Source organism: Calypte anna, chromosome 9, assembly GCF_003957555.1.
Source record: "Calypte anna isolate BGI_N300 chromosome 9, bCalAnn1_v1.p, whole genome shotgun sequence".
Classification (NCBI taxonomy): domain Eukaryota; kingdom Metazoa; phylum Chordata; class Aves; order Apodiformes; family Trochilidae; genus Calypte; species Calypte anna.
The window spans coordinates 24,250,881-24,272,480 of NC_044255.1; the positions used below are offsets into that span (position 1 = coordinate 24,250,881).

At 46.7% G+C, this 21,600-nt stretch overlaps 1 protein-coding gene across 1 annotated transcript in view; it reads right to left on the reverse strand.

The window, feature by feature from the left end:
- Positions 1 to 21,325, reverse strand: part of SLC66A1L (solute carrier family 66 member 1 like) — a 90,464-nt gene extending 69,139 nt beyond the window's left edge. The window contains 8 exon segments of the mRNA XM_030455809.1: positions 15,098 to 15,219; positions 16,181 to 16,276; positions 17,176 to 17,258; positions 17,261 to 17,299; positions 18,643 to 18,739; positions 19,823 to 19,897; positions 19,899 to 19,953; positions 21,123 to 21,325. Of these exon segments, the coding sequence (XP_030311669.1) occupies positions 15,098 to 15,219; positions 16,181 to 16,276; positions 17,176 to 17,258; positions 17,261 to 17,299; positions 18,643 to 18,739; positions 19,823 to 19,897; positions 19,899 to 19,953; positions 21,123 to 21,325 (770 nt within the window).
- Positions 21,326 to 21,600: the final 275 nt, after the last annotated feature.

A 21,600-nucleotide genomic window follows, 5' to 3' on the forward strand; every position in this document is an offset into this window, starting at 1 on the left:
CCTGGAGCTCACTTACACTTAAAGAAGAGCAACCCAAGCTCTTCAGACTCCCAGTTCTGCATGGAGCAGGGCCTGAGGAACCAATATTTACCCTGGGTTCATTCTGGGGACTAAGTGGCATTTTAGCTGTGGTTTTTTTGTCAGGAGGGAGCTGTGCTCGTGCTGCTCGTGGCTTGCCCTGGCTCTCAGGGTCTGGAGGTGTAGCCACACGTTCCTGATACCCATCAATAATTTATCAGTGGAGTTTGTAAGTGCTAATTTGCACTTTGAGGTGCACGTTCTCCTTTTGAAGCCACGGTGCAGCCCCCCATTAATGTCAAGAGGAGCTGTGCTGACATGAAAAGGAGTTTGTACCCCTTAGGTGTTTAACATCTGACTTATCCGGCTCTGAAACTGTGTTGCTCAGCATCACTTCTTGCCTTTGCTGGGATGGCTTCTTGTAGGGCTGTCACCACAGGGGTGCCAAGGTGAAGGACACTTCCAGCCAGGAGAAAACTTGGGAAGTGGGAAATCAGTGCAGGAGCCTTGAATTCTTGGTCTGGGGCTTCAATCTCATCTCAGAGCAAGGTGAGGCATGGCTGGGGAGAGCTTAGCTCCATTTAGATGTTCCCCACCAAAGGAGAGGACATCATTCCCCATGGGAATTACCAAGCTGTCTGCAGGAGGTGGATTTATGCAGAGGAAAAAGTAGAACACCAGCTGAGCACTGAGACCCAAATCCCTCCTGGGGGCAGGTTTGGTGATAGCATCACTGCCAGCACTTGTGATTTGACACTCAATTAGCAGGGCACAGGTGAAGAACCACCTCCCAATTTAACAAATTAGTTCCTGATCACCCTCTCACAGCCTGAATTCAGTCCCTCAGTGGGTTTTTGTGAGGCAGCAAGTTTTTTCCTCTCTAAAAACCCTGTGGTGGGTACAGGAGCTCTCCTTTCAGATGGAAAAAAAAAAGCAGGAGGAAGGTCTGGTTGTGTTATTTTGAATCCAAGAGAAGGACTGTGGTAACCCCAAGAGGATGCAGCAGATGCTGGAGAAGCAGAGGAGTTCCCAGGGGGGCCATGGCTGGAGGAGCAGCCAGGAGGACAGAAGGATGAGGTTGGTGATGCTCAAGGATCTCCCAGCTTGGGGTTATCACTCTCTGCCTTCAGATTTGGGGAAAAAAAAGGTGGAGAGAAGCATCTTTCACACATCAGAGATGTACTGGGTGAGGAGGAAGATCCATTGGCATGGGAGGAGGTTTCATTTCTCCTGAAAGCAGTGAGTAACCAGGTGGCTGTGTCACTGCTGGCCCAGACCCCACGTTCTGTGGCCCCACGGGGGATGCTGTCAGGGAGGTAAGGAGCTTCTTTGGCCAAGTTCCCCTTCAACACCACATTGAAAAGAGGGGAAGAAGCCAAACCCTGTCCCTGCTGGCAGACAGAGCTGGTTTGCTGAGGGGTCCCAGAGCCCCCAACCTTCACCCCCCCAAGCCCAAAGGCTGCGGGGGCACTGGGGAGGGTTTGGCTGCTGAGCAGAGCTGGGGCTGGAGCATGCTGGGTTTGTACACCAGGGGTGCTTGGTATTCATCTGCATAACATCCTCTGCTCCTCCATCACTGCCTGCAAATCAAAGCAGAGCCTCACACGTGCAGCACGGGAGAGCCCGGGCAGGAGTGTGCTGGCTGATGAATTATGCATCCCCCCCACCACCTGGGAGTTGATATTTACCATATCTTGCTGCAATCCATTAGGAAGAACAAACATTGTATTTATCTGACAAGCTGCAAACCCCTTCCTTTGCATCTGGGGCCCGGGAGCAGAAGGCAGGAGGGATGTGGGACCTGGGAACCATCACCCCTGGAGATGGAGGCTGAGCCCCTCTTGGCATTGGCAGCCCCCAACCCTCTGGAAAATCACACTAACCTCCTTAGAGGAGAAAAAAAAAAGGGTTTGAGAGGCCAGGGGAAGCAGAGGCACTTAAGCAGTGTTCTTAAAGACACTGATGTTGGGGAGGACCAAGTTCCTAAGGAGCAGAGCCCGTTCCATCTCAGCCCCTCCTGGCAGGACCCAGTGCTTCCAGCACAGCCTCCACTGCTCCTCTGCAGATGCCAGAGGAGAAGGTGGCTCTGTCAAGCCTGGCTCTGAAGGCACCAGGCTGTTCCCTGCCCCTGAACAGGCACCAGGGCTTCCAAACCTTCCAACCCCACCTGCCTGGCCTCACCCCCTCCCCATGCCACCCGTGTCCCCCCACCCCGGTCACCTGCCCAGACCTGCAGAGGAGCAGAAAGGTTCTGGGGAGGCTGGAAAAACCCTGGAAAAACCTTCCAAATCCTGGGGAGATCCCAGCTGGGGGATAAGGAGGTTTGGGACCTGGCAGGAGGTGACAAAGCCTGGCAGAGGCTGCCCCAACCCATTGCTGGAGCATCTCCAGCAGCAGCTGTGCTGCCCACATCACTGCTCCCAGGTGCCTCCTGGTATCCTAACAGCACCAAACTTTGTCTGGTTTTTAAAGTATTTGATTGTTTATTTTTAAGGAACAGTAAAGGAAATTATTTACAAAGCTCTTTTGGATGAAAATTTAAGTAGGTGTTTGCTGCTGGAGCTGCTGGGAGCCCCTGAGTGCCTGTGGCTGATGTGGAACTGATGGGGGACTTGGAGCTCGGGACTTGGAGCTTGGGAGTTGGGAGCTGGAGCTTGGGATCTGCAGCTTGGGAGCCTGGAAGGTGGAATTTTGGAGCTTGGGAGCTGGGATCTGGAGCCTGGGAGGTGGTTTTGGAGCTGCTCAGTATTCAGAGGCACGACTCACCCAATGCAATCAGGTTTAATTCCTTCCCGATTGATCCCCTAATTACAAAATTAGTTTAAAGCTGTTATATTATCTCCTTATTTGACACAATATGGCACAATTTTGTTATAGGATTGAAAACCAAATAAGACAACTGCAGCTGGTAGTGTTTCAAAGCAATGCCCCCTTCAAGATGAAATCAATCCCGTTTCAAGTTTATTCCCTGGCTTTCTGGCAGAAGCTCTGGGGGTACTTTTTGCAGTGGAAAAAAAAAAGGAAAAAAAAAGGAAAAAAAAAGTCTTTTTGATTTTTTTTTTTTTTTCAGAACTTCTTTAGATTAATATGCAGCTGTCATTGCAAGGCAAATCCAGCCCAGCTTTCATCTGCCTCCTCTCCCCCCATGGGGGCTGTGGGGAGGGTGGGCAGCACTGGGCATGGCTCCTCTCTGCCCTCACCCCCTGGTTCTGGTTCTCTTCCTGATCAGGGCCCATTTTTAAAACCAGGGCTTAAGTGTGACCCCGTGATAATGGGAAGAGAGTTTTGGTCTTTTGTGCTTCCCTCGGTGTGGCTTTTGAGAAGTTGTTTGACTTGCAGATCATGTCGGGTAAACTTTCCGAGGGGATATTTTCCTGTAAATAGGAGCTGAAGGCTGGAAGTGAAGTTTAAATATTTATATGGATGTTTCACCACTTGTTCTTGCAGCAGCATCAATTAGCCTGGCTGGGAGGACACAGCCACCTCCCCTCTATTAGAGCTGGGGTGGGAGGGATAGAAACAAGCAGAGCATCAGCATGGGGCTGTGTGGGCTTCTCCAGCTGCTCCATCCAGCACTTCTCCAGCTGCTTCACAGAATAGGCTGGAAATTACCTTAAATCTCACCCAGTGGCACAGGGACACCTCCCACAGCCCAGGGTGCTCCAAGCCCCATCCAACCTTTAACACTGCCAGCACTGCAGGGGAGGATTTTCCAGAGAGGAGCTGACTCTTTCCCAAAGGAATTTCCAAAGCTCCTCCTCCTCCCCATGCTTTCCTGGCTGTGGTCTTATTAGTCAAAGTGATTAATGATAAATTTTGGCCAAAGCTCCTGTTTCTTTCTAAAGGTTTAGCAATGAGTCTGAAGAGCAAGGTGGGCGAGTTGTGCCATGTGGGGTGGGGGCTTTGCTGTGGCCTTTCCTCTGGCTGTGGATCAGATCACTGTGCCATTTTCAGTAAAAAAAATAAAATTAAAAATTGCTGTTTGCAGGAAATGCAAAGCTTTGGAGTGCTCCTGAGGTAGGGCAGCAATAAGAGGCAAGACTTTGTTTGGGGAGCACTGAGAAGGTGCTGGTGGGGAGCTCAGCAGCTGAGCTGAGAGCCTCAGACTTGGTTTCCCTTGCTGTGCCACCAAGGGACATTGTCTGCCCCTGGTTCTCTGGGGCATTTATTCCATTCCCCATTTATTGCATACAATAGGCACTGTGTCACTTAATTAATTTAGACTAAAGGGGAGTGCTCAGCATTCACTAACAACCTTTCCTTTGGGACCCATCTGACCAACCCTCCTCCTGCACGGCAGCCACTGCTGGAGGGCTCCTGGAGAGGAGGTTTGCACAGGGAGCTCCAGATTTACCCCAAATCCACAGGGACTTTGTCAACCTGAGCTAAAGCATCCAGTGGCCATGAAGCTCTGCATGCCACTCACCAGGAACAGCGTGGCCAGCAGGTCCAGGGAAGGGATTCTGCCCCTGTGCTCAGCTCTGGTGAGGCCACAGCTTGAGTCCTGTGTCCAGTTCTGGGCCCCTCAGGAAGTTCAGGAAGGAGATGGAGGTGCTGGAGCAGGTGCAGAGAAGAGCAAGGAGGCTGTGAAGGGATCCAGCAGAATTGCTGTGAGGAAGGGCTGAGGGAGCTGGGGGTGTTGAGGCTGGAGAAGAGGAGGCTCAGGGGAGACCTCATCACTCTCTGCAACTCCCTGAAAGGAGGTTGGAGCCAGGGGGGGGTTGGGCTCTTTTCCCAGGCAACTCTCAGCAAGACAAGAGGGCACAAAGGGTCTCAAGTTGTGCCAGGGGAGGTTTAGGTTGGAGATGAGAAAGAATTTCTTTCTGGAGAGGGTGATCAGGCATTGGAATGGGCTGCCCAGGGAAGTAGTGGATTCTCCGTGTCTGGAGATCTTTCCAAAGAGCCTGGATGTGGCACTGAGTGCCATGGGCTGGGAACCACGGGGGGAGTGGATCAAGGGTTGGACTTGATGATCTCTGAGCTCCCTTCCAACCCAGCCAATTCTAGGATTCTGTGATTCTATGAAATGCTGCTGGTGTGAGGAACCACAGCCCTGGGGACCAGTCTGACTGATGGTGGAACCAGTACCACCAGTAACACCTTTTTCCTGACATGTTAAAGGTTTTTTTGTTGTTTGTTTTTAAGCATAACACTGCAGTCTGACACTGCACCTCTGCTGCTGCTGTTTGTGGGGCATGGAGCAGCCACTGCCTTTTAGCACTCCTGTCCCTGCAGAATCCATCCCTGTTTTATGGAGATTTCTGCAAACCTTAGGCTGTGAGTATTGACCAGCCCTCACCTCTCCCAGCTTCTCATTGACCCAGACAACAATACAGGCTTTTTTGAACATAAAAGCATCATTGACAAGCCCTCTATTACTCCAAGAGGTTGTTTACCCATGTGCTAGAGGAGCCTTTCCAGCTCCCTGCTAATTAGAGCTGTGTTCCTGGGGCCACCTCAGCTCCTTGTTCATGGCTTCTGTGGGACACAACCCCCAAATCCTCATCCCTGTGTTCCTTACACCAGGTTCTTGGTCTTTCCTCTCACCTTCATGGTGTTCCCTGCCAGTCCTATTTGCAGTGTGCATGAAGGGAAGTGTTTTAATCACCAGCAGCAGAGCTCCTCACCCCCAGAATCATTTTCCCTCTGGGCCTGGCTGAGCCTCCACCATGCTCCTGGGTGAATGAGCTGTGGAGCAGCCTCTCCCTGCAGCCCCAGCACCTGGAATATTCAGATATAACCACACAGCTTTCACTGGGTGCAGTAAAAGGTTCCCCCTGTATCTCACCAGGGTGGGATGGATGTGGTTTGCATCTCAGATGCACCACAGCTCAGCTCAGGGTGAGTGATGCAGAACCAGCTCAAACTGAGCCCTGGGGTCAGGACAGACCTTGATCTGTTCAGGCAGCTGCTGGAACCCTTCATTAGAGGGGGGGTTTGCACTGCAGAGCCTGGGGGGACACTCAGGTACCCCAAAGAACTGGCTCTGGCAGGGCTTGTCCTGGTGGTGTTGAGGAATAACCCTGAGAGCTCCCAACCTTCTTCTACCCAAATGCTCATTGAGACCAAAGCCTTGCCCATGGGGAGGGGTTTTGGGGTCCTGCTGGGGAGCTTTGGGGCAGGGGAAGCAGAAACCTGCAGGCAGCACTGGCCAAATGCTGAGCCAAAGGTGCCAAACCTCACCCCAACCCAAAGCAAAGGCAGGAGACACCAAAGGGCTGAGCTTTATCCACCACTTTCCAGGCTCCCCGTGAGCCACCTGAGTGATGCAGAACACCACCTGCATCCTGGTGTCACCTCTCTTCCTAGAGCTGCAGTTTATCCTTTTCACTAACAACAAAAAGAAAGAAAAAATAAGAATAAATTTTTTTAAAAATCCCTCTTTTTAAGGGTCTCATCCCACTGCAAATCTGCTCAGGTTTGTGACAGCACTTTTACATAAAGATAAAAGAATTCAGAGTTTCCCTGTGCTGCTGTACCCAAAATCACATTAGCAGGGAGCTGAGCAAGAGCATCAACGTTTCATCCGTCCCCATCAGATCCCCCTTTTTGAGTATAAAGTGAAATATTGAATAAAGAGGGCCCAAAATAAAACCTGTCTCCAGCTCTGTGCTGGGGGCAGCTTCAGGCAGCAGCAGGATTGTGGTTTATTTGCTGTCAGCTACACTGGGCTCCAAAGCAGAGCTAAAATAATTTGTCTGGTGGAGGCAGGGAGATGGAGCTGTTGCACATTGGCAGGGGGAAGACAAGGAGATAAAAACCAAAAAACTGCTCCAATGCTTCATAGGGATGGAATATCCATACAGATGGGGGGGGGTTTGTTTGTTTGTTTGGGGTTATTTGGGGTTTTTTTCAGCATCTTGGTGTCCAAGCATTCCAGTGCAAGTGTCTGGCTGGCACACAGCTCCCAGGCTGCTCTGGGCAGGAGTTTTAGGGGAGGTTTAGAGGCACCAGGGGATGTTGGTTCCTTTGAAGAAACTTTGTCCCATCCCATCCCTCCACTGCCCACCCTCCCCCAGGACCCCTCGGGGAGGAGCAGGGAAAGCATCATCCCCCAGGAGTGAGGAGAGAAGCATCCCCAGCTGTGCAGGGAGAGGAGGTAATAAATACCAAATGAGATTTGATTACAGAACACAATATTACTTCCCAAGTAAAACCGAATTAGGCTGCATGCAACAATAAATCATAACTTTTAAGTTTCAGCAGCACAGGGACCAGCTCTGAACAGCAACATCTGGAGCTCAGGATGAACTTTCTGGATACCTGCAGCCCAAGCTCCATCCCCAGCACGTTGGATGAAGAACTTGAGCCTGATTGTCACGAATTGCCAGTCCATGGCAATGCCCAACCCTTGCAGGAAGGTCCAGGTGTGTTGGGGACAAGTTTAGAAGCCAGGTGGGCAGAGATGTTTGGTGCCACCCGGGACAGGGACCCTGCAAGGTCACACCTTGCTTTGGGAAGGGGCTTCAGAGCCCAGCAGCTCTGGAACAGCAACTGCTCCATCTGCTGGGAATGGCTCCATCGGGGCTGGAGCTGCACTGGGGGGAGGCTCAGACACAGGAATGCAAGATCAACCAAACCCCCTCCAAATGAACCCACGCAGGGGATGTCCTGCCACACACCACCCACTCCCTGTGCTACAAACAGGGTGGTACCACCCAGAGCTGGCCCAAACCCAGCCCTGCTGGTCCCCTGGCAATTCCTGATGTAGGGAAAACCACAAACAAGCAGAGGGGCTGGAAGAAGGAGGAAAGAAATGCTCCCTGGCTTCCTAAGCCTGGCACTGGGGTGTCTCAGTGAGCTGGGGTAAGTACAGCTGGCAGCTCTTGGGTTAAAATGGGGGCATTTCAGCTCCACTCTTGCTTTGTGCCAATGCATCAGCTGGGGGGCTGCTGAGTGCCCAGAAATAATCATTCCCAAAGGAATAGGTGATATCATTCCTAAAGGCCAGTGAGCACCAACCAGGCTGCTGCTCCAGAGGGAGAGGAGGCTCTGTGCAACTTTGATTTACTGGCAACTGCTGGAGAAGAGGCAAGCAATGAAAACCCAATATTCCCATTACAGTTTACTTAATAAAAAAAAAAAATATTGCAGGGGAGTCAGGCACCACGAAATGCCCATCTTCTCCTGATGTTTACAGGATCATACAATAACTTGTGCCAGACTGGGAAGCAATTTTCAGAAGCCCTTTGGAACTCAGGGCCCAGAAGGGTGAGTGTTCCATCTCCCCACTGAGAGAGCCACCCCAGGGCACCCCAAATGTGGCCAAATCCTGCCCCAGCAGAGGGTGGAGGGGAAACAGCACCCAAAATGCTGCTGGCAGAGAGCTCTGCAGAGGGGGGGGGTTGATTCCCAGGGAGGGAGTGGAGGAGCTGCTCCAGAATCCCCAGGGAGGGACATTCCCTCTGGGTGTGCTAAGGAAGATGCCCTACAGCTGAGCAGTGGCTTGGGCTCCAAGCAGAAGCAGGCACAAGCCTCTGGCCCCTCAGCAAGTCACCTTCTTTGCTCCTCAGCTCTGCAACCTGTCCTTCCCAAAAATGAAGAGAAAATGAGCCATTGCAGTAGGGGATGATTTCAAGATGCTGCTGAAGGAGCCACTGGTACCTTCCTGGGCCTCCACGTGGCAGTGAGAGGTTTCGGGAGCAGGAGGGGCACTGATCTGGAGTCAAACCAGCTCTTCTGCCAGTGCCAACCAGGGGTTCTTATTCCTCAGTCAATAGTTTAATTTATCTTAATCACCATCAGTACCGATGCTGAGTGTGATCACCTTGTCTGACACAATTGCTGGACCCTAAAAGCCAGCTTGATTTTAATGCTTGCTCATTAGGAGTATTATTTAGTTGCATTAAACTGGTCTTAATTCCTCTGCAGCCATCATTTGGGAGCTGTTTGGAGCACATTCCAGCCCCCTCTCCTCATGCCATCCATCACTGCCCTCTCTCCATACCAGATCCTTGCAGCAGCCCCACGGATGCACACAAGGTACTACAAGTTATTAATATTAATGAACCAGCCCTGACACCCTTAAAATTTCCTTAGAAAGCCCCAGGGCAGTGGTGGGAGCATCACTTGGGGCTTCCACAAAGTGCTGCAGACCTGAGGAGCCAGTCAGGAGGAAACAGGGAATGAGAACCAGGAGCAGCCCAGAGTGGCTTTTGCTCCCTGCTTCTTCCCACAGGAACCAATTTTGCTTCAGACTATTAAAAGGTTTGGTCAGGGAGAATACAAGGGTGAATTTACAAAGAACCATAAATTGCAAGGGCCAGTCAGAAGTGGTGAATTAAGGAGAGATTTTTCCTGTTGCAACAAGTGATCAGCACTGCTGTGGGACGGGCAGGAGTAACCCCATCCCTGGAGGGATCTCCTGGGGATTGATGGAGAAGTGTGTTAGCTAAATTATTTGATTAATTTGTTTAAAAATAAAGCCTTGAAGACGTTGTAGATGTTCCCTTTAGTTAATGAGATTTCCATGATAGCTAAAAAAAAATAAAATTAGGAAACAATGCCCTTAATCTTGGATTACATGCAGCACGAGGGGAGAATTAGCAGCAGAAAGGAAGAAGATTAAGACAGAGGAGCTGTGGTGAGAGCTAAGTGCTGGATTTCCCTGCCTGAGGTTCCCAACAGGGTGATCAGGATCCCCCCTTTAGCCTCTCACCTGGGATATCTGGGCACAGCTTTTTCTTCTCCTGGTTCTGAGAAATAATGATGGGCTGAGCAAAGGGAAGCAAAACCCCTCACATCCCACCAGGTGACAGGAGCCACCAAGGACACCTGGATGGATTTGATCAGCTCTTGGGGTCACATAGCTGATTGGAAATAACATTTTCTCAAGCAGAAGTGTGCACTTAACCCATATACCAAGCACTACATACATGTGAACCCTCTGTGCATAACTAGCACTGCTTCACATTTTAAAAGTGGAATTATTTCCCATTAAAAGTCTCAAATCACAGTAACTTCCTATTCCCTGAATTTGGATGCTCTAATAAACAGGGATGAAAAGACACCCAAAACTAGAATTACTTCTAGTAATAAAAGGGGGAATAATCTTTGCAGGAGTGAGGTAAGAACAAATTCTAACTGCATGAGAAAGTAACAAGTCAGGGGTTCAGTCACCAGCCAGGCAAGAGTTTGATAATCTCATGTGTACAGCAGACAAACCTGCAAGTAGGAAGAACTCCATTTTAATTTCTGTACTGAAAGGTTAACTCCTAATACCCAGAGAAATCAATCAGAGAAATCAGAGAAAACATTTTCACCCCAAGTACACCCTCCAGCTAATAAACTGACAGCCCTGGGACAGAGCTTGAATAACCGTGTGTGCAAGACATAAATTCACTTAAATGTGAACAGAAAGTTTCTTCTGGGAGAGAATTTTATTAAAATTTTCCTGAAGCACAGCACAGCATTGCAAAAAAAAAAATAAAAAAAATAATTCCACAATTGCAAGGTAGGGTCTCCTTGGCTTCTTGTTGGTTTATTGGGGTATTTTTAAGTACTTATCTAAGCCAGGAGCTTGCAAAGAAACTCCATGCTGTACAAAGCCATGCTGCAGGGGGTGTGATGACACAGAGTCATTGCAGGCTGTGGAACACGGAGGTACTGATGTGTAAATAAATGCTGTAACTCTGTGATGAGCTGCACACGTGGCTCCCACCAACTCACACCAGGGTCTGCATCACCAACAGATGCTCTGCTCTGAAGCTGTTTAATCATGGGATGTTATTTCTGCTGACACAAACCAAATTGAGTCTGAATTAAAAAGGCCAAGCCTTACAAAGGGTGTGCTGGGGCTGAGCAGCCTGGAACTGCAGGCAGTGCTTGAGCTCACCCTCTGCTTCTGAACCTGCCATGCTCTGCACGTCCATCCAAACAGCCAGCCCATGATATGCACTGGATCACAATGGCAAATAAATGCTTCTGCAGCACCTCTTGCTGGGACTCCATATCACACTTTGGGGAGAAAAAGGCTAAAATCAAGGGAAAAAAGGTCAGGGAAAAAAAAAGTTAATTTACTGAAACAACACAAGGTTAAATATTTTGTTATTGGCAAGGTGTCTGCAAACGAGGAGCAACAGATTAATGACAGGGTAAATAATAAAAGAGAAAAGTCATAAGCTTGGTCCCTAAGTGCATTCTTTGTTGGTTTTCAGCAAAACCCAAGAGGAGCAGGACTGAGCCCATCACCTTGCAGCCTCCTCCCCCAGCAGCCAAGGTTCCAGTTCCAGTTCCAGTGCCACTGAGCTGGGCTGCCTGTCCTGCTGCTGGGACAGGACCTGCTGCTGCCCCCCTGGCAGGGGGGTAAGGAAGAAACTCTTTAGGATACAGACCAAAATAAAGGTGTGCAGAATAAAAGCACCCATCCTTTTACACCTCACCCAGCTCCAAATACCACAGTCTGAAGAGGAAAGCTGAAAACTTGCAGTGGGTGATTCCTCTGCTGTGGGGTGAGCCTGAGACATTGATTTCATCCCAGCTGTGGAATTTCCTGCATTAGTAGATGACCTTTCCCAAGTCCCACTTAACACTCATTTTCACCACTTCTTTATGGCAGAACGTTTCATCACACTTTACTTGCAACAAGATGAAAGAGAACGTGGAGGCAAATTCTGCCTCAAAACTTCAGCTCTCCCTGGCTACTGGGTAGGAAAATATCCTTTACTCCTCCTGCTTGCAAGGGTCCTGAGTATGAAATCCTTTATCAGCAGAAGAGGAACAAGGTTGATCTAGGAACCAGGTGGAATCAATCCTATTGCCCTGCATCTTTCCATCCTCAGTGGCTGAAATTCCACGGGCTGGGCTGGGGGTGGGTGCTGGTAAAGAGGGGAAATTCTGCAGACCCTCTCTTGGCAATAGGTCAGCAGGGGCTGATCAGGAAACAAAATGTTTGTTTCCTCTAAAGCTGTAGGCAGTGTGATATTTACAGGCCCTGGCATGCAGACAGCACTCTGCCTCAATATTTAATGCTGTTTCCAACATGGAATTGTGCAATTAGGCAGAATTATTTATTTCTGTTGTAAACCAGACCACTGGAAGTGCTGCTGATCCAAGAAGAATTAGCAGGTATGTATTTGCCCTTTTTCTCTTGGTGGTTCAAGAAAGCAAAAGAGCTTTTAAGGAGGAAAAAATCCTGAATACAAATTACGTGGAGCTTACTTGCAGTGCTTGCAGAATGCTTTTGGAGCACATGGACCCAGCTGCTCTTATTTTTGAAAATAAGTGTTAAACTGCAAGGCTGCCTGCTCCAGAAACCAACTTTCTGCTCAAGCCTGACTGTCAGGGGGAAAACTTAAGACCTAAGCATGGGGGCAGCCCAAAAGGGAGGAGACAACAGAGAGACTTCTCTGAGCAAAGCTGGTGGCAGCCCCTGCAGCAAAGTTTTCATGAAATTAAACAAGTTTCTGAGTATTAAAAAAAAAAAACCTGAAAACTTTTGAGAGGCCACCAGGAATTTACAGGTGTGCAGAGAAGGAGTTGCATGTTTGGCTGGGAAACTCTCCCTGAATTGTCAGGCCAGGCTGGTATTCCTGGCAGAGGTAACTAAATTAGAAAGGGTGATGTTTTGTGGAAGGACAGAATGGATTCCAAGGGGCTGCCCTGCAAAGCACAAAAGCTGCAAGAGGTGCTGTGTACAACAGCCTGGCTCTTGCTAAATTGGGCATCTAGTAACAACCTGGCTACCCCTAATGAAAAGAAGTACATCTGGAGGATTTGAGCACAGGTCTCTGACAAAAGAGTGATGTCAAAGAAAAAAAAATAAAATAATAATAAAAGAAAAAAGGCAAAAAACTTGGTGAAGGGCTTTGAGCTAAATACAAAGCAGAGGTGTTGGGTTTGGGTGGGAGAAGGGGAGAAAGGGAGCAGGATGAATGAGGGTAGGAGACTTAGAGAAAAGGACAAAGTTTTCCTGAAAACTTGCACTAGATTTGGCCTCTGAGAAAGTTAGAGATGTTTGCTGCTAAACATCTGAGGGCAGAAAAGTTTGGCAGCTGTTATTAAAATCTGTGGTGCTGCAACCTTGTGTGCCAGTGGCACATCAGGTAACCAGAGACACAAAACAAAGCTCATGAAGTCCCTGGTGGATCCTTGCAGAGGGCAAATCTGCCTCAGAGTCCCTGACTCACCCAGTGCCCACTTGGGCTTTGGGGACTTGAGAAATTCCACCCACTTCCCACAGCAGAGCAGCAGCTGGAAGGAAAGGCTTCCTGAAAAAGGAAGTTGTGTCCAGTTTATCACTCAAATGTGCAATGCCACAAAACCCCTCAGAAAATGCAAAGGAGGGCAATTCATGCTTCAGAAACCATTGGACACTTCTATTATTTCTGGGAACCAACAGGCTTGTTGTGCAACCAAACAGCTTCAGCTGTAGGCACCAAGGAAGCAGGATGGCCAAGTTATCCTGTGAAACCAAGCTGGGCTCTGCACCAAGTCCTGCTGGAGCTGTGACCAGGAGCCCATTTGCTTCAAACCAGTCCCTGCCAGCTGTGTCAGATGGAAGCAAAACAATACTGCAGCAGACACAGAGTAAGTGAACTCTTAATCCTTGCTTGGACCTTGAGAAATGTGAGTTTATTTTCCACCTAATGAAACTCTGGGCACTATTGGGAATCAGGTCCACTAAACCCAGGCAATTTCTGCATCCTCGGAACAGAGACTGTCACACAAATGATCAATTAGGAAACACCTCCCTGGTGGAAATTATGCCTTTTTGGTTTAATTCCTCTGTTTTCCATAACCCAGGTGACCTTGTCCATTTTCTAGTCTAACATGATGTATCAGTTTGTTAGGTTTTTTTGTCTTCTGGCTTGGCAAGAGACAGTAATGAAGCTCTCTGACTTCCCTACCTTCAGGGCTTCTCAGAACAGGAGGTCTGCTTTTGTTTTCTCTTGATTACAAATACTTCATCCATTCCCAGCTAACCCTATATACTTGACTAGATCCTTATAAGCTCCTCAACCTGATTTGGGAGCATCTGTTTCCAATATAATTTGAACTGGGGGACTATTAGCAAGATTGGATTCAGACTCCAATCAAGAGAGAGCCCAGAAATGAATGTCATGTGCACACTGGCACTGCAGTCCTGGGGCAGAGCTTGGGGAGAGGGGGGAGGTTTGTGGCCAGTATAACAGTTCCTTCTCAGAGTACATCATAGAAAGGCATCTGCAAATATGTACATAATGTACTGTGAGGGTCATCAAGATCAAATTCGAGGGGGTTTTTGGGGGGTAAACAAACACTGAGTGGTTTATGTTTCCAGCTTGGGGGTGGAAGAGTCACTGTGTGGTTCATGGAGAGGAAGGCACGAGCAGCCCTGAATCCTGACAGCCTCCTCGTGTAAAACCAACTGCAGTGTCTCACAAAAGCACCATTAATTTACCAAGGAGCCAGGAGGCAGGGTTGGGTCTCAGGGAGCACTGTGTTCCCACCATGCAGGATGTCTGCCCCAGCTGCCCACCTGGATGGGGATGCAAGGAGCAGACATTGGGAATGCCAGGATAACTTAGCAGCCCATCCAAAGGCCAGGCTTGGCTGTCCCATGGCTGGGCTAATTGGAGTGGCTTATGAAATTACTTTAATCAGAAAGACAGGGCTGATGCCTGGGAATCATAACTTCTGGAACTCTTCCAGGTAAATCTGGTAAAGAACTTCCTTGTAATATGGAATGGATTAGCACAAGATGCTGAAATCACTCTGCGTTTTATCCTGGTTTGTACCTCGAGTTCACAGAGCTAAGTACCAAGATGTTTTCAGACAGAAACCTAAAATATTTGAGGAAAAATCAGAAAACTTCCTCTATATGCTCTTTTAAGTGAAAATACTGTCTCTAGTGACAGGACAGGTGATTACAAACCTATAGCTGTCAGAACTCCACGTTACTGCTCACTTGGATTTTAAAGCAAAACTACAGCATTCAACATTTGGTTTTTCAGTCCTTGGTCACAAAATGCTGATGCTCCATCCAGAAAGAGCATGACTTACAGTAACTATGGGCATCTTCTGTATGTCCCCTGAATGTGAGGATAAAAAAAATCAGAGGGTTTGGAGTTTGCTCAGGACTTTCAAGAAGCCAGCATACTAATTTGGGTAATTTTTGGTAGCTGGTATCTTGCAAACAAGGCTGAGTCCATATATACAGTTCCCCATCATGGCTAATGCAAACAGCAGGGAAGAGGTGCCTCCTGTTCATCCTCTTTGGAACTAAATACAAAGAAGATTTAATAGAAGAAATGGTAAAAGGTGTATAATCTAGCTGGTTATAGAGAGTTTGGGCATTTTGTACTCTAACATCCCCATAGATTTTCAGTCATTCTCGTCCATCTCTTCCTGGGCTCTGAATCCTCTGAGCTTAGTAGCTCAGCACTGAAAACCACAGAAACTGTTCCAGTTCTTAGTAGCAGCTCCAGTTGATGTAATTTTTATGTAAGTGCAAAGCAGCAAAGGATAATTTGCTTCCAAATGGTATTTAGTTCTTAAGAAATCAGTCGCTCAATCAGGCTGGTTAGTAGAGCTTAGGGAAAATATTGTGGTGTTCAGGCTGTGATGGAAAAGGTAAGGGGAGAATATGAACTGAATAGGCTTGGAAATGTACTAACCATTTCCATAATCAAATAAAATGCCTGTATACAATTGACAATGTAAATAGAACCTTCTGGTCTTTTGTTGTGGGTTTGTTTGTTTGTTTTTTGAATATACTGATATTGAAGAGGCTGTGGGGGGAAGAAAAAAATAGTCAGTACTGGTATCTTTGTGAAAAGGGGTTTTCTAAAAATTCTAAAATTCCAAACAAATTTTCCTCTAATTCTAACTTCTGATGCCAGGGTTGGTTACGTGAGGTAACAGTTTGGAGAAAGAAAGGGGAGATAGAACTTGGTTGTGACACCACCACACAAAGCAATCAATCCAAATGTGAGCATTTCCCCTTCCCTAGCCCATCAGCCCTCCTCCATCAATCACAGACCATCATTTTTCCCCAAATCCTCACCATCCTCCCATGATGGGGGAAAACCCCTAGTTTTCTTCTTCACCATTTTTGACAGTCAGAAAAGCAAAGCAGGCTCCTGAGCTCAAGAGGGCTCACTGCTGGGGAGAATGTAACATCTGAAGCAACAGAGAGTATTTTGTAAAATATATAAGTGTACTTAGCCAAAAATCTACTTACATCTTTATACAGCTGAGGAAATCTACTTCCCAAGTAGAACACAGAGGATGTAGAGCCACAAATGAAGCCTGACATTTCCATCATATCGAGGGAGTTCTGAGAAAGAAAAGAATATCTATTTTGGCAAGAACGTTTTCAGGCATTTCAGAGGATTAACCTGAGAGTCCACTGGATGATTTTTCTGGACAGAACTCTTTTCAAAGCAGGTCAGTGCTGCTCTTCAAATGAGCAAAGAGGGCTGGAAAGGGTTTAATCTTCATCTCTCAACAATGCACACTGCTGCGTCATAGCCAGGACCGAGATCAAACCTGGTGCTGGGCTCTGGGAGACAACACTAATATCAATCCAGTCCTCCTGCTCAAAAAGCCTGGGCACAATAATTCAAAACAAAACTGAGAACTGCAGCTAAGGCCACTAAAAAAATGAATCATCCTGTCTGGAGAAAGCAAACTAGTCATTTTTCACAGTTTAGGAGTTGTTAGTTTTCACACTCTGGCTGTGTTTGGAAAATGAGCTGCTCCCCTGCTGGGCAGTGTTGCTGGATTACAATTATTTTACTGGCATTAGTATGGAGGCCTGAAAATTGCTAGGATAGCCTGTGAACTTTCCTGCTGCAGTGACAGCACCAGCAGGTACAAGTGTCATTTTCCACTTGTATTGATTCCACTTGTGAGGGTGTAGTCTCTACATGGATGCCTACAGCACCTGAGACAGGCAGAGAGGCAACACACATCCATGTTGTTCTGCAGAGCAGCACACCCTAACAACCCAAGGGACAGAAAAAGCCCAAAATACAGAAAGAAGCAATTTTATAACTTCTTTCTTTTGGGGTGTGTGGTCCATGTCTATAAAGAAATCCTCACAGTGCTCCCTTGATGACTTCTAAACCATTGCTAAACTCATTCACCAGATTCCTTTACAGCTCAGGGTACATAATCTTTTCAAGACACTTTGGGGTGGGATTTTTGGGAGGATGGAAGCAGGTAAGAACTTACATTACTCCTTTTGATTCCTCTGTTCTGGTCTTGGCTTTTCAGTAACAGCTGACAGAGGAACACACCACCCAGTGCTACCCACCCAGGACCCAGGTGATCCAGGAACTCTTCAGGCTGTGGCTGCCTGGAAGGACATACAAACAAATTAGGTGAAAAATAACATCTGCTGTTGATTTAAGGCAACTTTTTGTTTGCAATATAAACATGTACATTTCAAGGTCGGATTTCATGTATCTTTTTCTTGGCAGCAAAATCTTCCTCCTCCTTCTGGGCTCTGTGCCCACCCCTGCTCACCATCACCCTTGTGCTGCCTCTGTGTGCAGCAGGACAGGAAAGGGAGAAAACTCCTTCCATGGGCATTGCTACTGAGAGAAAAACACTTCCAGACTCAGCTTATCTCTTATATTAACTCCTAATTATTTACAATTAAATAACAGTAAACAGAAAACCAGACAACTGCTAAGCACCATGGCATGTCATGGTTTCTTTCAGCACCTCTCCATTACAAACTGCAGAAGCCAGGATATTTGAAATTCAAATTAACAGAAATGTCTTTAAGTTAAATGTCTAAGCTAAGCGGTGTCTGTGGTTAGGTAGAGACCAAGCCTTACCCAGACTCCCATCTAGCAGATCTCCAGACACCTACAAGAGAGCTGGAGAGTGGCAGAGAAGCCCAGCAAGCACTGGAGCATCCTCTGCAGCTCCAAGGTGCTGGGGACCTCCCTGTTCAGTCTGCTGGGCAGGCATCTGCTTTGCTTCAGCTTTTTGTTACCTCTGCACCCTGGATTTTCTTTGGTCCTTTTTTGGTTTTTTTCCCCAGATCAATGAGTTAATGTTTTGTTTTGTTTTTTTTTATTTGATAGAATGTGACCAGAGCTTTCTGACTTCCATCCCAGCCCCCAAGATGTCCATCCCCAGGCTGAACACAACAACCACCCCCAGGATTTCATGAAGCACAACTCAGGTAATTTCATTCCTCTTCAATATGGTTTTTAACTGTATGTATTGAAACAGATCACGGGAAGATGTCAAGGTATTTTATGCTACAAGCAAATAAAGCTCCATTTCAATCATCACAGGGGAAACTAACTAAACCACACGAAGAAATAATGCTGGCTTTCAGCTCACACTTCTATTTTGATAGCTGGAAGTAGACAGTAAAGCCATGGAGTGAGTTAAAATATGGAACCAGATTCCACAAAACTACTGCATTTTTTATGTAGCTATAAACCAAAAGCACTGTAAGGAAAATATATATGGGTATTCTGTGGGTATGGAAAGAGAAAAGGCAGCAAGGCAGAGGAGAGAAAGTGTAGGGCTTTCAGTGAGCCTGAGAAAAGTGGAAATAGGCCAGAATTAGTGCACTCTGGGTTCTGATCCCTCTGAAAAAACTTCATTTAAACACTGTAGGAAACATGGAGGCAGAAAGTCTGCTGCATAATGGGGAATGGTTTAATTGTTAAGAACCCTTACATTGTGTCATCTTCAGATTCTTGAGCTTAAAGCAGACAAACTGTGAAATCAGAATGTTACCCATGTTAACAGAAAAAATGGCAGTGACAATCTGAGAGAGAAGATAGGTTTGTTTCTTCAGTGTACAAATAGCTCAAAATACCTTCACCACATGGACAGTTTGCTTCATAATCATAATGGGAATGACAAACACCAAAGCTCTGCCAGAAAGAAGAGAAAGCTTCCCAGTACAAAACTGCTGCAGATGAATATAACAGCTGATCCTTTTCCAGAGCAGAAACTCCTACCTGGGCACACTGATAAATCCTTCCTGCCCAGAAGCTCCAGTCTGCTCCTCCTGGTTGTCCAGCACTTCAAGAGCTACTGATCTCACTCAGTACTGATCTCACTGAGAGCTTCTTCCCTCAAGCAGACAAACCTGGCATTCACTCTTTCCATAGTGGGGAGCTGGAAGTATCAGTGCTGCACATTAAGCTGTAAAAGAAAAGACAGCTCTGTCCTTCTCCAGCTTGTGAAAACTTCTGCAGGTGCCTGTAACATCTCCCTCCTTCTATTTTAATTAAGAGGTAAAAATGAAACCCAAATTACAGACATAATTAAGGTATTGCTGAAAATGAGATAAACCCTCCCCCTTAATTAAGAACATTTATTTTCAAATTATTTCAAATTCTTTTCAAATTTTTTTCAAAACTTATTTTCAAATTACTCAGACATTAACAGCTTTGTACCAGTATTTCCCTGTTTAAGAAAGAGATCTTTAAACAACAACAACAAAACAACAACAGCAACAGAAGTTTAAAGAGTGGCTGCCCCAAAGCAGTTTCTGTATTACAAGCTGAACACCACAGCTGCCATCCCCCCCTCTTTGCTCTTACTTTGAAGTTGAAATGTAACTCAGAATTCCTCACTTCATTCATCATTGACTAACACACACTAAGTCTCTCCAAATGTTAATTACAAGCTTGAAATGATTCCTTTAACACATAAGAGGAGCAATCTAAATAGATGGCAAATTATACATGACTTATTTTATAGAGGGCAGATCAGGAAACAGAACACAGAAGTATTTCTTTTTCCCCAGAAAAAAAATCACTGGGAGATACTAAGTCATCCCAGAGTTTAAAGAAACAGTTTTAAAAGGATAAACTGACAAGCAGGAATATTGACAGATTACCTGACTTAGCAGTTGGTTTGTTAATTAACAGCCTGTGAAGTTTGTGAGGTCTCCAGCTACCCAACAGAGCAGAAAGTCCCAAGGACAGTGCTTGACCCACTCCTCCAATCTGACAGGCCACGTAGATTTGTCTGGCAAGAATTCCAGAAGGAAGTGTAAACTAACATAAGCAAAAAATGTTTAACAAGCTCAGAAGTACATTTTTTTTTCCAAAATCTGACTAAAGAAAGGCTAAAAACTCAAATCACAAGAGACCTGTCCCAGCAGTGCTCCACTCACCTTTTGAAGAGCTCACCATGTCTTACTCCAACACACCAAAGGGCTCAAATCACCACCTCATTACTGCTTTCATGTGCTCCTTTTCATAGCCTGCACTGAAATGCCACTTTCTGGACAGCAGAACTATGCCATAAGCATTTTATACCAGCCTTTAAAACACTGAAATAAGAAAAATGCTGGTATTTAGCATAGGAGGGCTACGAATGAACAAAGCTGCTGCAAGACCTGGAGTGTACACTGACACCTCACCATCAGAGAACTGTTATTCAGCTTCACTGTGAAGCAGTCCCAAACTTCAGTCCCTATCTTGATGAAGGTGACAGTGTTACTGTGAGTCCCTCTTTCAGCTGACATTTCTGAAGCCCAGCAGCTTCCCACGAGTGGTTTTGTTTTGCTTGATTCCCATGGCCCTTTTACCACTCCAGTAAGTGATATCCTGCTTACAGGGACAGACTTTGGAGTCAGTCTCACTTTGGTTGGGGCACTTCCACCTGCTGGGAGCATTTATCCTTTTCCTTTGCCATCTCCTACCTCCAGATCTGAGACTTGAAGCCAGCCCCAGCAGCTGATGCAGCTCTACCAAAGTGCTAACTCCTGGGCTGCTCCTCACCTCCTCCCTGCCCAAATTCCTTTGGCAGTACTGGTGACAAGAGGTGTGGATTAAACAACCCCTGAGCCAGTTTCTGCTGCAAGTGTGCCTGTGTGTGCACACACATCTCAGGGTGGAGAAGATAAGGGGGAAGAGGTGATTTATTCTCATTTGCTGTAAGTGGCAGAGATTAGTGTCAAGTCAGTACAACAGAACAGTACATCAAGCTCATTTGTCAACCACCAAATATTGTTGCAAACATGAGCAACATGCTTCCCTGGCATATTATATCTGCATTATGCAGATAGAGAAACATATCCAAGATAAAATAAATAATAAAAAAAAAAAAAAAGAAAAAGAAAAAAAGAAAAAAAACAAGGCAGCTTTTGCAAAAGGCTTCAGGCAAGATTACTGGTGTCTGAATCTGAAGACTGCTTAAGACTTTAAACTTGTGGTAGTGCAGCAAACAGAAAGCAGACAATGGGAATCAGTCCTGTGACAACACTCCAGCACTCCCACACATTCCCAACACATTCTTCCAGGAGATGCCAAATCCATGGTGTTCCATTTACACACAATCTCCTGCTCTCTGCTGGGGAGATATTGAAAGCATGTGTATGCAGCTAGGGAGCCATCATTCCTGGACCCAGATTCAGTTTCAGAAGTTTATTTCTGCCTCCATTTTCACCCCATGCAAATCCACAAATCCCTTTACAGTGCTGAATATCCTCTGTGAAAAGGCCTCTGCATGCAGACTGCTGCTTCACAGCACAGTTATTTCCAATCTCCTCAACAAACCTGCCAAATTCAAAGAAATAAATACAGCCAGTGTGAAGCAGGCATTAACCATACAATGCTTGTTTATGTTTATTGCTTACAGAAGAGGAGTTTGACTTCCCAGGAGGAAAAA